Source organism: Pelobates fuscus, chromosome 1, assembly GCF_036172605.1.
Source record: "Pelobates fuscus isolate aPelFus1 chromosome 1, aPelFus1.pri, whole genome shotgun sequence".
NCBI lineage: Eukaryota > Metazoa > Chordata > Amphibia > Anura > Pelobatidae > Pelobates > Pelobates fuscus.
Window position 1 is genome coordinate 609737 of NC_086317.1, and position 16084 is coordinate 625820.

The following is a 16084-nucleotide window of genomic DNA, read 5'->3' on the forward strand; positions in this document are numbered from 1 at the left end:
TACCTGTGGGTTTTTCTTTGTATCCGGAACAATTCTTTTGGCAGTTGTGGCTGAAATCTTTCTTGGTCTACCTGACCTTGGCTTGGTTTCAAGAGATCCCCGAATTTTCTACTTCCTAATAAGTGATTGAACAGTACTGACTTGCATTTTCAAGGCTTTGGATATCTTTTCATATCTATTTCCATCTTTATAAAATTCCATTACCTTGTTACACAGATTTTTTGACAGTTCTTTTCTGCTCCCCATGGCTCAGTATCTAGCCTGCTCAGAGCTAACAAATTCCTTGACTATTTATACACAGACACTAATTGCAATTTACGCAGAAAATACATACATGTATCCTTGGATATTCCAATTAATCGTAACCTCGAAAAAGAATTAAGATAAAATTTACTGTATTGCACTATTATTTTTTATCTTAAAAACAGGTAGTTAGTAACTATGTACAGTCCACTCACATTGAGATGAGCTATAACAGAGCTCTGCTGTGAAGCGCTTGGACGGTACAATCCCCGTCTTTGGATTTGTAGTAGTTGCCCCAGATGTTCTCAGGGCGTAGTTGGTATAAAAGAAAGATAGCAGCAATATGGTGAAGTAAGTACCAATAATATAATAGATAATAAATAGTATTGTACTTACACTTTCCAGAGCATGTGACCTGCTCTAGTGTAAACAGCTTAGGTGGTATAATCCCCACCAAGGATATACAGGATACCAGGAAATAAAAAATAGTTAATATAAAAAGTAACTTTAAAAGTATACTTTAATATAAACAAACAAAATAATAGGTGATAAAAGTAAAACTTTTAAAGTTACTTTTTATTACGGGGATTGTACCGTCCAAGCGCTTCACAGCAGAGCTCTGTTATAGCTCATCTCAATGTGAGTGGACTGTACATAGTTAATAACTACCTGTTTTTAAGATAAAATTTACTGTATTGCACTATTATTTTTTATCTTAATTCTTTTTCGAGGTTACGATTAATTGGAATATCCAAGGATACATGTATGTATTTTCTGCGTATATAAATTACTAGGCGCGGTATACGCCCTCTTTCTTTCTCTATTATTCACTCACAAGGTTGGGGAATCCTTGTTTTGTATGCTGCTGCCTGATTACTATATCGAGCGCCTATTATTTTTCTTTTTCTAATTGCAATTTACAAAGCCAGACAGGTGTGAGAAATTAACATTTATTTGCCATTTTAACCTGTGTGTCACCTTGTGTGTCTGTTACAAGACCAAATATTCAAGGGTATGTAAACTTCTGATCAGGGCCATTTGGGTGATTTCTGTTATCATTATGATTTAAAAAGGAGCCAAACAACTATGTGATAATAAATGGCTTCATACGATCACTATCCTTCAATAAAACACATTTTTTTTGCACGATTAGTCTTATTTTCAAAATCAATGCAAAAATTGCATAATATCTGCCAGGGTATGTAAACGTTTGAGCAGAATTGTACGTTGATAGGGCACACTGTTTTTGTTCACACTGGACGGTCACTCGCACTACAGATTGGATGTGTGGGAACGTTTTTGTTCTTCTCAGGATGGACCAGAGGAGTAGGTCGTCATTGCCCATCATTGTTTTCTTTTTATTTATTTATTTAATTAAAATTATTCCTGCTGCCCCCTTTCTTCATTAGTATAAGACTGCAAAAGGAAAAATCGTTGTCAGTTAATATTTTTATTTAATATGATTTTAAGAGCATTTATGACTACGACAGGACGGGGTGTAGTGCGTGGCCGAACCGGAGTTCCACGTGAAACACCGATCAGTCCTGCTGAGCAGTCTAAAGCACTCCGGTTTGTTATACATTCGGGAGAGAGTGCAGAGAGAAGCGCTTGTTGGAAACACGTTGAGGGGAGGTGGACACAAAGGGAGCCAGGGGAGTGATCTAGACCGAATTTGTACACTGTGAACTGAGGCTATCAGCCACATCGCTCATACAAACCATACTGTTTCCCTTCTACCTACAGGGCTCTCCGTTTCATTGTTGACATTAAATGGCTGCTTTGCCTCCTGGAATCCGCCTATTCTTGTCATTTTCCAGGGACCAGTGGTAAGTAGAATGCAGAAAAAGTCACCAAGGGTGTTAAGGTAGAAATCTGAAACTTCAGACATGTAATGGGTTAGTCTGCAGGTCAGGATGTCCTGACCTGTAACGGGTTAGTCTGTGGGTCAGGATGTCCTGACATGTAACGGGTTGGTTTTATGGTCCTGATTGTGATTTCTTTCAAACAAAATTCTCTGGTGCAGGTTTCGGGCCCTTGTTCTGATTCTGACATACCTGCTCTACTGCAGCTTCCATCTTTCAAGGAAACCTATTACTATTGTCAAGGTAAGATATCTGGATTTGAATACTGCTAAAACAGAAGTACTAGTTGGTGAGCGCTAGGTTTCTAGAGATACTAAGCTGTTCGAGCTGGGGATACTATGGTGGTGAGAGCTAGGTTTCTAGAGATACTAGGTGGTTAGAAGCAGGGATTCAAATTGGTGAGTGCCAATCTCTATGAGCTGGGGATCCTAGGTGGTTAGAAGTAGGGAGACTAGGTGGCTAGAGCTGGCTAGTAGTTGGTGAGTGCTGAGTTTCTAGAGATACTAAGCTGTTTGAGGCGGGGATGCTTGGTGGTTTGAGGCGGGGATGCTTGGTGGTTTGAGGCGGGGATGCTAGGTGGTTTGAGGCGGGGATGCTAGGTGGTTTGAGGCGGGGGGGCTAGGTGGTTTGAGGCGGGGGTGCTAGGTGGTTTGAGGCGGGGGTGCTAGGTGGTTTGAGGCGGGGGTGCTAGGTGGTTTGAGGCGGGGGTGCTAGGTGGTTTGAGGCGGGGGTGCTAGGTGGTTTGAGGCGGGGGTGCTAGGTGGTTTGAGGCGGGGGTGCTAGGTGGTTTGAGGCGGGGGTGCTAGGTGGTTTGAGGCGGGGATGCTAGGTGGCTTGAGGCGGGGATGCTAGGTGGTTTGAGGCGGGGATGCTAGGTGGTTTGAGGCGGGGATGCTAGGTGGTTTGAGGCGGGGATGCTAGGTGGTTTGAGGCGGGGATGCTAGGTGGTTTGAGGCGGGGATGCTAGGTGGTTTGAGGCGGGGATGCTAGGTGGTTTGAGGCGGGGATGCTAGGTGGTTTGAGGCGGGGATGCTAGGTGGTTTGAGGCGGGGATGCTAGGTGGTTTGAGGCGGGGATGCTAGGTGGTTTGAGGCGGGGATGCTAGGTGGTTAGAGCTAGGTTTCTAGAGATCCTAAGCTGTTCGAGCTGTGGATCCTAGGTGGTTAGAAGTGGGGAGACTAGGTGGTTAGAAGTGGGGAGACTAGGTGGTTAGAGCTAGGCTTCTAGAGATACTAGGTGGTTAGAAGCAGGGATTCAAATTGGTGAGTGCCAATCTCTATGAGCTGGGGATCCTAGGTGGTTAGAAGTAGGGAGACTAGGTGGTTAGAGCTGGGGATAGTAGTTGGTGAGTGCTGAGTTTCTAGAGATACTAAGCTGTTTGAGGCGGCAATGCTTGGTGGTTTGAGGCGGCGATGCTTGGTGGTTTGAGGCGGGGATGCTTGGTGGTTTGAGGAGGGGATGCTTGGTGGTTTGAGGAGGGGATGCTTGGTGGTTTGAGGCGAGGATGCTTGGTGGTTTGAGGCGAGGATGCTTGGTGGTTTGAGGCGGGGATGCTTGGTGGTTTGAGGCGGGGATGCTTGGTGGTTTGAGGCGGGGATGCTTGGTGGTTTGAGGCGGGGATGCTTGGTGGTTTGAGGCGGGGATGCTTGGTGGTTTGAGGCGGGGATGCTTGGTGGTTTGAGGCGGGGATGCTTGGTGGTTTGAGGCGGGGATGCTTGGTGGTTTGAGGCGGGGATGCTAGGTGGTTTGAGGCGGGGATGCTAGGTGGTTTGAGGCGGGGATGCTAGGTGGTTTGAGGCGGGGATGCTAGGTGGTTTGAGGCGGGGATGCTAGGTGGTTTGAGGCGGGGATGCTAGGTGGTTTGAGGCGGGGATGCTAGGTGGTTTGAGGCGGGGATGCTAGGTGGTTTGAGGCGGGGATGCTAGGTGGTTTGAGGCGGGGATGCTAGGTGGTTTGAGGCAGGGATGCTAGGTGGTTTGAGGCGGGGATGCTAGGTGGTTTGAGGCGGGGATGCTAGGTGGTTTGAGGCGGGGATGCTAGGTGGTTTGAGGCGGGGATGCTAGGTGGTTTGAGGCGGGGATGCTAGGTGGTTTGAGGCGGGGATGCTAGGTGGTTAGAGCTAGGTTTCTAGAGATCCTAAGCTGTTCGAGCTGTGGATCCTAGGTGGTTAGAAGTGGGGAGACTAGGTGGTTAGAGCTAGGCTTCTAGAGATACTAGGTGGTTAGAAGCAGGGATTCAAATTGGTGAGTGCCAATCTCTATGAGCTGGGGATCCTAGGTGGTTAGAAGTAGGGAGACTAGGTGGTTAGAGCTGGGGATAGTAGTTGGTGAGTGCTGAGTTTCTAGAGATACTAAGCTGTTTGAGGCGGCAATGCTTGGTGGTTTGAGGCGGCGATGCTTGGTGGTTTGAGGAGGGGATGCTTGGTGGTTTGAGGCGGGGATGCTTGGTGGTTTGAGGAGGGGATGCTTGGTGGTTTGAGGCGAGGATGCTTGGTGGTTTGAGGCGGGGATGCTTGGTGGTTTGAGGCGGGGATGCTTGGTGGTTTGAGGCGGGGATGCTTGGTGGTTTGAGGCGGGGATGCTTGGTGGTTTGAGGCGGGGATGCTTGGTGGTTTGAGGCGGGGATGCTTGGTGGTTTGAGGCGGGGATGCTTGGTGGTTTGAGGCGGGGATGCTAGGTGGTTTGAGGCGGGGATGCTAGGTGGTTTGAGGCGGGGATGCTAGGTGGTTTGAGGCGGGGATGCTAGGTGGTTTGAGGCGGGGATGCTAGGTGGTTTGAGGCGGGGATGCTAGGTGGTTTGAGGCGGGGATGCTAGGTGGTTTGAGGCGGGGATGCTAGGTGGTTTGAGGCGGGGATGCTAGGTGGTTTGAGGCGGGGATGCTAGGTGGTTTGAGGCGGGGATGCTAGGTGGTTTGAGGCGGGGATGCTAGGTGGTTTGAGGCGGGGATGCTAGGTGGTTTGAGGCGGGGATGCTAGGTGGTTTGAGGCGGGGATGCTAGGTGGTTTGAGGCGGGGATGCTAGGTGGTTAGAGCTAGGTTTCTAGAGATCCTAAGCTGTTCGAGCTGTGGATCCTAGGTGGTTAGAAGTGGGGAGACTAGGTGGTTAGAGCTAGGCTTCTAGAGATACTAAGCTGTTCGAGCTGGGGATCCTAGGTGGTGAGAGGCGGAAAGACCTAGTGGTTAGATCTAGGTTTCTAAAGATACTAAGCTGTTAGAGGCTGAAATACTAGGTGGTTAGAACTATTTTTCTAGAGATACTAAGCTGTTCGAGCTGGGGATGCTAGTAGGTTAGAGCTGGGGATACTAGATCGTTAGAGGTGGGGACTTTCGGTGGTTAGAGCTAGGTTTCTAGAGCTACTAAGCTGTTCAAGGTTGGGATACTGGGTGGTTAGAGGCAGAGATTCTAGGTGGTTAGAGCTGGGGATACGAAGTGCTGAGTGCTAGGCTTCTGGAGATACTAAGATGTTGGAGGTGGGGATGCTAGTTGGTTAGAGTTAGAGTTAGGGATACTAGGTGGTTAGAGCTTGGTTTCTAGAAATACTAAGCTGTTAGAGCTGGGGATGCTAGGTGGTTTGAAGCATTGTTACTAAATGGTTAGAGCTGGGGATACTAGTTGGTGAGCGCTAAGTTTCTAGAGATACTAAGCTGTTAGAGCTGTTGATGCTAGGTGGTTAGAGGTGGGGATACTAGGTGGTTAGAGGATGGTTAGAGCTAGGTTTCTAGAGATGCGATGTGCTTAGAGGGGGGGATGCTATGTGCTTAGAGGTGGGGACACTAGGTGCTTAGAGGCGGGGATACTAGGTGGTGAGAGCCAGGTTTCTAAAGATACTAAGCTATTCAAGCTGGGGTTACTGGGTCATGAGAGGCGAGGATGCTAGGTGCTTAGAGGCGGGGATTCTATGTGATTAGGGCTAGGTTTCTAGAGATACTTGGTGGTTAGAGGTGGGGATACTAGTTGGTGAGCGCTAGGTTTCTAGAGATACTAGGTGGTTAGAGGTGGGGATACTAGGTGGTTAGAGGTGTGGATACTAGGTGGTTAAAGCTAGGTTTCTAGAGATACTAAGCTGTTCAAGCTGGGGATACTAAGTGGTGAGAGCTATGTATACTAGTTTTTGTGTTTTAGGGGATACTGAGCCATACTGTTTTTCAGGGTGAGCTGCACAAGCACTGCGCAGAACCAAATGAAATAGAACTTCTCAGCTATAAAGAGTTTGTGATTTTGGATCATTCGCCTCTACACCAATCTCACAATGCCTCTCGCTGTGGATGGGCGCCATTTGGTAATTACAATCGAAGCCATTACGTCTTATCATATTTACTATCATTATTTATCTTCTTCTAGCGACATCTGTTGATATATGTTTAATCCTTTTCTCATAACCCCCTTTCTTCTTTCTTCATTCTCCATTCTTTTCATCTTACTTAGTCTACTTTGAAACTAATTAGCTCAAATTGCTTAACCCCTTAAGGACACATGACATGTGTGACATGTCATGATTCCTTTTTATTCCAGAAGTTTGGTCCTTAAGGGGTTAATCTGCCTGGTCCTCACTCGCCTTAAAGTGCGTCTGCATAGAGCGAGAAATCCACTCCAAAATAGTTAGGGTGGCCTGGACATTTATAATTCCTTCCAGCGGGGTAGGTAACCTTCAGCACTCTGTCGTGGACTACATCCCCCATAATGCTCTTACAGCTATAATGCTAACAATGCACCAGGGTAGATGTAGTCTGGGGTGCCAAGACCTGCCTTAGAGGATCAATGACTGCTCCTGTCTCTTTAAATCTCTTCACACTCTCTCCGCCTCCTTATATCCCCCTTCCCCAACTCCCCAAATATATAAGCTTCCATTTTACCTGATTAGACCTGTTTGTTTGTTTGTTTGTTTTTAGATAAGAAAAATTACAAACAGCTTCTTGGTGCCCTGGACTATTCCTTCCTGTGTGCGTATGCAGTGGGCATGTTTCTCAGGTAACTGTGTTTAGGGCAGGGAGTGGGGAGATGTCTATAGGTAGGGGAGGTGAGATGTCTGTATGTAGGGGAGGAAGAGAGGACATGTCTCTAGATGGGAGTGGGGAGAAGGATGCGGTGACCTATTTAAATTGCAATTGCACTGTTAGTAAATAACTTCCTTAATAATGTGATCTAACAGGTTGTCTTTTCTTGCCCTCAGTGGGATGATTGGTGAGCGATTACCACTTCGATACTTCCTGTCCTGTGGTATGGTGGCCAGCGGATTCTTCACTATTCTTTTTGGCTTTGGCTATTTTTACAATATTCATAACTTGTCTTATTACATCATTATCCAAGTGAGTGGCACAGGTTAATGGGTTTTACAGCAAAATCACGATGAGATCACTGTGAAATAGGTGGTTATTAAAATGTAACACATTTAAACTGATCAAAATTACCACAAACACATCCCATGGTATCAAAAACAGAGACCGGATAGGGAATCAGAGACTGGATATACCAAAGGACTGGTCAACTATACAGACTCTTGTCAGACAGACAGTTACTGGACAGACACAGGATAGACTCCCGATACACTGACAGACACCAATTTAATCAAAATGGTCCTTGCAGGAACACAGTTTACTTACTGTTTTCTCTCTACTCAGGTGCTAAATGGCTTAGTTCAGACTACAGGTTGGCCGAGTGTAGTAACTTGTATTGGAAACTGGTTTGGAAAAGGAAGGTGAGTTGGTTAATGTAATAATGACAAATAAATGGAGGTCTATGATCCTGAGATAGAGGGTAAGAGTATGAGATGATCACCAGACAGAGATCCTGAGATAGAAAATATGGGTTGAATGCCAAACAGATCCTTAGATAGAGGGAGAGTATGGGATGATCACCAGACACATCCAGAGATACAGAGAGAGTATGGGATGATCACCGGACTGAGATACAAAGAGTATGGGATGATCACTCAATGGGGATCCTGAGATAGGGAGAGAGCATGGGATGATCACCAGACAGAGATCCTCAGATAAGGAGAGAGCATGGGATGATCACTGGACAGAGATTCTGAGATAAGGAAAGTATGGGATGAACACCAAGACAGAGATCCGGAGATACAGAGAGATTATCGGATGATTACCAGAGAGATCCTGAGATATGACCAGCAGATAGGTCTTACAAGAGAGTGAGAGTATGTGATATATACTGAGAAGTGTAGGAAACAATGGTTGTCTTGATTATTATTGACCAATAACCACATCTTACAAATTGCCTCCGCAGGAGAGGGCTTATTATGGGAGTCTGGAATTCACACACATCAGTGGGAAACATTCTTGGATCTCTTATTGCTGGATTCTGGGTGTCTTCATGCTGGGGAATGTCTTTCCTTGTTCCTGGTGTCATTATCTCTGTGATGGGAATAGTGTGCTTCCTGTTTCTCATAGAGCGTGAGTAAAATAATATATACACTTTTGTTAGTCTGTTCACCCACCCACCTTTTATTAGGCTCTCTCTCATTGTCTGTTTACCTACCTTTTAGAAGTCATGTCTCCTGGTCTGTTGACCTAACTTTTAGAAGTCATGTCTCCTGGTGTGTTGACCTAACTTTTAGAAGCTATGTCTGATGGTCTATTGACCTATTTTTGAGAAGCTCTGTTTCATGGTCGGTTTACTTGCCTCTTAGAATCTGAAGGCAATAGCCGATATAGTGTTCTTCCAGCAATGCACTCAGTCCCCAAAGAAAATCAGAAGTGAGTTACCAATATGTGAGGAGTGCCTAATCAACTAATCAAGCTTACTTAAAAAATATTTTTTCCAGAATTAATTTACATAAAGCATTATTGAATATTTTGAAACCGTACCTCATAATGGGGGAGTGGGGGTGGGGGTAAGCAACCAGCTACCTCATAAAGGAATTTCGAGAAGAATTACAGTAGTACTTTGTCTGGAGGAACATGATAACGGTGGATGTGTTCAGGAAAGGTTGCAGTGATTGAGCAGAATATGATTGTCAGCTCGTTGTATGTGGCAAATGAAGTCTTCTTTTCTGTCATTGCTGGTATTGTGTTTTACTTGACAGTGGTGTGAATGAGGGGAGATCTGGAGATTGTGAAGCTGTGAGTGTGCACAATGCTTTTCCATTAAGGATATGTAAATGGATTACTGTGAAATATTGCCTCTCCCCCCAACATCTCCAACAACTGTGTGATTTATTAAACCAGTGCATTAACGACATTTAACCGGAATCCTTGACTACTAGTTTTCCGAGTCTTTTTGTGTAATGTTGATTGTGTTCGTGGAGCACGGCGTCCCCCCCTTCATATGTCCTCTGGTAGGATTCTACTAAAAAGGCTTTAATTAGTACAGAGATGGATGGTAGGTAAAGTGGTAACTAGGTGTTCGGGTGAAAAGGACTTCCCTCAAAACAGCTTAATTTCAATAAAGGGGCTAGAGTCTCTGGGTGAAGTTTTTTACTTTATTTATTCTGTTACTCACTGACTCATTCTCATGGATGCCCTCCTCAGCTCAGTATGGCGGCTTAGCAGAGAATATTTGGCGATAATCTGTTGTAAAATGATATAACACCTTAAGATAAAACTTTCCCACATGGACTCCAGCCTTCAGAACAACAAGATGAAGTGGTTTGGAACTAAAAATGTCCCTGTAATGAACTCAAGGAAAAGTTTAATGTTACTAAGACTAGCTCACTTTGTGCATTTTACTGCTTTTTTAGAGTGAAGCTCCTGGGATAAATTAAATAAAGAAAATTGTAGATTATACTAGCTTTAGTGTAACTATAATCTTAATTTTATTAATGACAGGAGGCGAATATTTGCTTAAGTCTCTCTTTACTAGAACTCCACAGCAGCACATTAACAGAGAGATAAACACCAAAGACAAAAACATAAGGTATCTATATAAGGCTCCTCCTAAGCCACCATTTCCTCTTTCACGCTGTGACAACGTAACGTACACAACAATGACAATAACTAAATAAAGAAAAATTCACAACATAACGATGAATGTCATCTGGAAAAACTTCGGATAATGGATGAACTTGATCTTTATCCCGCCAAACGGCCGATCCTATGAACTGAAGTCGATCCATTAAACTGAAACGAAATAAACAGAATCGAAAACACTGATTAGTAAACGAAATGTACTGATAAAACATAAATCCCACGATCCAGTACTGATAGAATAAAGACACGAAATCCATACTAATGACCGTCAATACAGTATAACATGCACTTCCTACAACATCACCCCAGACTAACCAACCTAGCCCAGATAATCAGACAAATCAACAGAAATACAATCAATGCAATCCATCCAAAACAAGGGGGGGAAGAAATCAAATTGGGTGGGAAATATTCGCCTCCTGTCATTAATAAAATTAAGATTATAGTTACACTAAAGCTAGTATAATCTACAATTTTATAGCATGACAGGAGGCTTCATATTTGCTGTTTTAACGCTCCGACAGCAAAGCAAAAGAAGCATGTTCCGACGGTCTAAAGTAAAATAGGCGAAAAAACTCTACACGGGACCCGTCCGCCGAACGCAGAATGTCCTGAAGGGAAGCGCTCGCCAAAAAAGCTCCGGAAGCTGCGGCGCCCCTAACCAAAAGCGCTCCGAAGGTCGCATCCACGCCCGCCAGAGCCAAAAGACATCTTATCCATCGCGCCAGTGCCTTCGCTACACGAAGCTTAGGCGAGTCCTAGAAGTAAGGGCATGATACAACCGTCGATTCCGACTTGGTACGTCTAAGCACCTTGACGGAGACCCCCTCTGGAGAAAAACGAGAAAGCGCCGACATCGAAGGCCCGGACATCCGAAACACGTCTGAACGAGACCAGACACAACAAGAGGGCAAATTTCGCTGAAAGCTGGCGAAGAGAAAGGTCCTGGTTATCAGGCCAATTCCGAAAGAACGCCAAAACCAAACGCACGTCCCAGAGGGAAGAATACTTGGGCACCGGAGGGCGCACCAGTCTCATTCCATGCAGGAGCCTGCAGACTAGCGGATCCTGGCCGATGGGGAAAAACCCGAAGCGGGACATGTGCCGTCGAGATAGCTGATCTAACCACGATAACCTAGCGATATGACCGACCCAGGTCAAAGAGATGAGACAAGAAATTCAGCACGCTAGATACAGGACCCGTAAAGGGATCGGTATCCCGTTCCAAGCACCACCGACACCAAGAGCTCCATGTTGGGAGATAACACCTCCTCTAGTGCTCGAAACCGAGTGGTTGATGTATTGCACCGCCGAACCATTGTCCATCCGAAGGAGCACGCATCAGTCCGACAGATGCTTCGCCAGGCTCCAAATTGCCAACGAACCTGCAATCAACCCCAGGCAATTGATGCGGGATTCCGATCTACTGTCCGACCACGGGCCCCCCGTGGACCTCGTCTTGCACGAGGCACCCCAGTCCCAAAGACTCGCATCCGATTCCTACACGAGATCCAGGGTCATCCCGAATATCGCCTTGCTGTTCCAGGCGGATATATGCAGGAGGCACCAGCTCAATCCGGCCTGCACGTCCGAGGCCAGGGAGATCTGGTCCTAAGAGGGTCTCTTGCGTAGAGAGTGCGCCTTCAGCCGCTGCATGGCCCTGTAATGTAGTGGGCCCGGGTAGAACGCCTTTATCGAGGCCAAGAGGAGACCCACCACGCGAGCCAACCTCCGGAGGGGAGTTTGGTCTTGTCGAAAACACGTCTGATCTCCTTCCGAATGGCCGTTATCTTCGCCACAGGCAGGCGGAGAATGCCGTCTTGCGCAACGACTACGAAACCCAAGAATTCCACCGTCTGCGCAGGCTCCAAGGCTGATTTCTTCAGAATGACCACGAACCCCAGGCATTCCAACAAGGAAAACGCAGAGCGCGTCCGAAATCTGAGCCCCGCGGGGTCCTCGCAAAGATAAGCAAGTCGTCCAGATAGACGATGCAGCGTACGGCCTCTGCTCTGAATTGGGTGACCACCGGCTTCAGGAGCTTGGTGAAGCACCAAGGGGCCGAGCTGAGGCCGAAGGGGAGGCATGGGAATTGGTACGGAGCTCGAACTTCCACCTCCAACAAGGGCTATTGGCCTCTTGTGATGACGGGGATCCTCGGGCGTCCAACCTGTGTAGGGGAAGAGTGGAAGTCTGTGACATAACTCCGCACTGTCCCAAGGACCCATACGTCTGAAGGTAACCGTGGGCGGAAGACCTTCCCGATCGAAGACTTCGCTTTATCCCGGGAGGTAAACAGAATAACCTGTTTCTGCAGTTCCTCAACGAAAGGCTCCCTGAACAGCAGACCTTTAGCCAGGGGACCCACATCTTCGGCTCCCAAATCCGACAGCTTGTTGTCCATATGGAAGAGTGCCGTCTTCCTGGGTTCCGTGCAAAGGGCCACAGTGGCATTGCCCAGCAGGCAAATGGAACGAAGTGCCCAGTCCCTCATGGTGGCTGGGTCCAGAGCCCTACCTTCTGTGAAGGCCTCGTCTGTTAGGGCCAACATCCAGGGTAACCGCCACCCTGTCCGGCAGTACCGGTTTGGGGCATTGCGCCCGCAGCTTCTTGCAGGCCTCACTTCCAAGGGGTCTACGGACCCAGTAGCGCACAAATTGTGCCAAGTGGTCGGGCAGTGACTAGTCCGAGGACCTGGGGCATCGGATAGATTGAGGCTCTAACAGAGGTTCTCCAGTAGTGCCCAAAAGGGTATCGTCCCCCAACATTGTCGTGGGGGCCCTAGTCGGTGGCGCGTCTTCCTCTTCCCAGCATCCACCGGGACCCGCGCCAAGGTCCTCAACCCAAACATCTTCTCCATCTGAGGGAGGCTGGTCTGCCCGCCACACATCCAGCGCGGCCAAGGTGGGGGGGGTAAGGAGGCCTCCTCCCCTGCGCCCGATAGGCGGTGGCGCCTGGCCGGCGAGGTTATCAACCTCAAACCACGTCACTTCGCTGGAGTCTTGCCCGTCCGGGAGCGTGGTTCAGGGTCTTCACCCTTTCAATAGCGCGTTTGCGCACTTGCCTGCTCTCGCACCTGAGAGTCTGACTCATCTGAGTCTTCTGCCAACTGAGGGGTTCCGCACACACCCCTGTCCGTATGTGGTTGACGGAGGGCCCTAGCCAGGGCTATTTCAACAGATGCGGTCACAGCCGCATTAAGTAAAGCCTGCAAATTCTGCTCCTGTGCAGAGGCGTCCATAAAGTCTGAGTCTATAATACTTGATACCTACGAAGCTAGAAAACCGGTATCATTAGCAGGCAAAAGGGGCAGCACCCCTAGTGTTGGCAGAGGCAAGTAATAATGCATGCAGGCTCAACAAACCGTTATCCAGGGTATGGAGCCACCAGTCCAATAGCATGCATAGTATGGCACAGACAAAGCAGGCCAATCATGGGGCACAGACAAAGCAGGCCAATTATAGGGGCACAGACAAAGCAGGCCAATTATAGGGGCACAGACAAAGCAGGCCAATTATAGGGGCACAGACAAAGCAGGCCAATTATAGGGGCACAGACAAAGCAGGCCAATTATAGGGGCACAGACAAAGCAGGCCAATTATAGGGGCACAGACAAGGCAGGCCAGTATAAGGGTACGGGCGGTACCCTAGATCCTTTTAGACATGTAGTAGAATCTTGACTATTAGGGTGCAGGGTAGAGACGAAGCTGGGTCCTTATAGGCAAGGTTCTTCAAGATAGCGAAACACTTTAGTTTTTATATGGTTGTGCCTAATCCATTAGGCCACAAAATACGAGTGCCATGCTCAACCACCCAGATGGGGCCTGAACCCACAATCCCTGGCTTTGGACGCCAGTGCAACTTCCATCAGGCAACTGAGGCTTGATTAGAGCAGTCCTAGTTCAATAAGTGGGTAAGGACACCAGGCAGGGACACCTGCAGGAGGCACGCAGTGCCATGTGGAAGTCAGGAAAACCAGTAAACCGTAAAACCATGTCCATAGAAAAACATGCAGGGCAAGCACACATGCAAAGAATCGAAAACTAAAGTCTATTGCTTAGTTACTTGGGGAGGTGAGGGGGATTGAATCTGCGACCCTCATATATGGGGCATAATTTATGATGCAAGGGCTCACAGAGCTGCCTCACATGGACAGAAAAGAAAGCTGTCACCGAAAAATACGCACCCCCAAACCACCCAGGAGATGGGGAAACACACCGGACCAGCTAGTCACTGTACCTTTAATAAGGCTGTGACGCGTGCGGCAAACACAGTGGGGAGCCGCGCACCTGCTGCCCGACCACGCGGTCTCGGGGAGGGTGACCGGGAGCGGAGGCTCCCGCGGCAAATGAGAAGATCCCTGCTCCGTCCCCACTCTGACAAGTGTTAGCGAGTGAGTGGGGACGCGGGCGGGGTAAAGATCAAAACGGGGATTCCCGCTCGGCGGACGAAGCCGGTGGGCGGGAATCAAAGGCAACACACGAGGGACCGCAGGAGTCTTTCTCCACGGTCGGCACGGGGAGCGGTCGGAGGACCGCTTCTCGGCGACCACCACGGCCAATAAGCCAGAGGAAACAGAACAAACAATAAAGCCAACAGGGTAAAACAAAACTCCCAAGGAGAAAACAGGCACAAAGAAATAAACACCTGGCAAACTACCAGTAATCTGTATAAATAAACACCTGGCAAACTACCAGTAATCTGTATAAATAAACACATGGCAAACTACCAGTAATCTGTATAAATAAACACATGGCAAACTACCAGTAATCTGTATAAATAAACACATGGCAAACTACCAGTAATCTGTATAAATAAACACATGGCAAACTACCAGTAATCTGTATAACCAAACACATGGCAAACTACCAGTAATCTGTATAACCAAACACATGGCAAACTACCAGTAATCTGTATAACCAAACACATGGCAAACTACCAGTAATCTGTATAACCAAACACATGGCAAACTACCAGTAATCTGTATAACTAAACACATGGCAAACTACCAGTAATCTGTATAAATAAACACATGGCAAACTACCAGTAATCTGTATAAATAAACACATGGCAAACTACCAGTAATCTGTATAAATAAACACATGGCAAACTACCAGTAATCTGTATAAATAAACACATGGCAAACTACCAGTAATCTGTATAAATAAACACATGGCAAACTACCAGTAATCTGTATAAATAAACACATGGCAAACTACCAGTAATCTGTATAACTAAACACATGGTAAACTACCAGTAATCTGTATAAATAAACACATGGCAAACTACCAGTAATCTGTATAACTAAACACATGGCAAACTACCAGTAATCTGTATAAATAAACACATGGCAAACTATCAGTAATCTGTATAAATAAACACATGGCAAACTGTCAGTAATCTGTATAACTAAACACATGGCAAACTACCAGTAATCTGTATAACTAAACACATGGCAAACTACCAGTAATCTGTATAACTAAACACATGGCAAACTGTCAGTAATCTGTATAACTAAACACATGGCAAACTGTCAGTAATCTGTATAACTAAACACATGGTAATCTATCAGTATTGTAAAGGAAACATTCCCCAAAGAAAATAAAAGAGCCAGAAAGGCACATAAATCTCACAACCAAGCATAGTTCATAACAATCATAAATAAATCACACTAAATCCCAAAGCCAACCACTAGAAGTAGGAGGCAGTGGTACTCTGACCTGTACTGATGCAGAGCAGCAAAGAAAGAGGGAATGGTGGCTTAGGAGGAGCCTTATATAGATACCTTATGTTTTTGTCTTTGGTGTTTATCTCTCTGTTAATGTGCTGCTGTGGAGTTCCAGTAAAGAGAGACTTAAGCAAATATGAAGCCTCCTGTCATGCTATAAAATTGGAAACCAAAGCCATTTTTTATTTGACTGCCTAGTAATTTCAACCAACTGGAATAAATGACAAATTCAGATCAAGGTCCACATATGAGTATCAACCCAGCCAGCTTTAAAACCACAATTTGAAACCCAGCTCTACTAGCCAGGCCTTAAAAGTTACTGAATTCTA

At 46.7% G+C, this 16084-nt stretch overlaps 1 protein-coding gene across 2 annotated transcripts in view; it reads left to right on the forward strand.

The window, feature by feature from the left end:
* The window catches only part of SLC37A1 (solute carrier family 37 member 1), a 66303-nt gene that overhangs the window by 23340 nt on the left and 26879 nt on the right, over window positions 1-16084 (forward strand). For both annotated transcript variants that reach the window (XM_063445514.1, XM_063445505.1), the window contains exons 2-8: window positions 1987-2069; window positions 2267-2348; window positions 6255-6384; window positions 6995-7073; window positions 7276-7411; window positions 7724-7800; window positions 8346-8512. In XM_063445514.1, the coding sequence (XP_063301584.1) occupies window positions 2014-2069; window positions 2267-2348; window positions 6255-6384; window positions 6995-7073; window positions 7276-7411; window positions 7724-7800; window positions 8346-8512 (727 nt within the window). In that variant the 5' untranslated portion in view covers window positions 1987-2013. The remainder of the gene's footprint in view (window positions 1-1986; window positions 2070-2266; window positions 2349-6254; window positions 6385-6994; window positions 7074-7275; window positions 7412-7723; window positions 7801-8345; window positions 8513-16084) is intronic.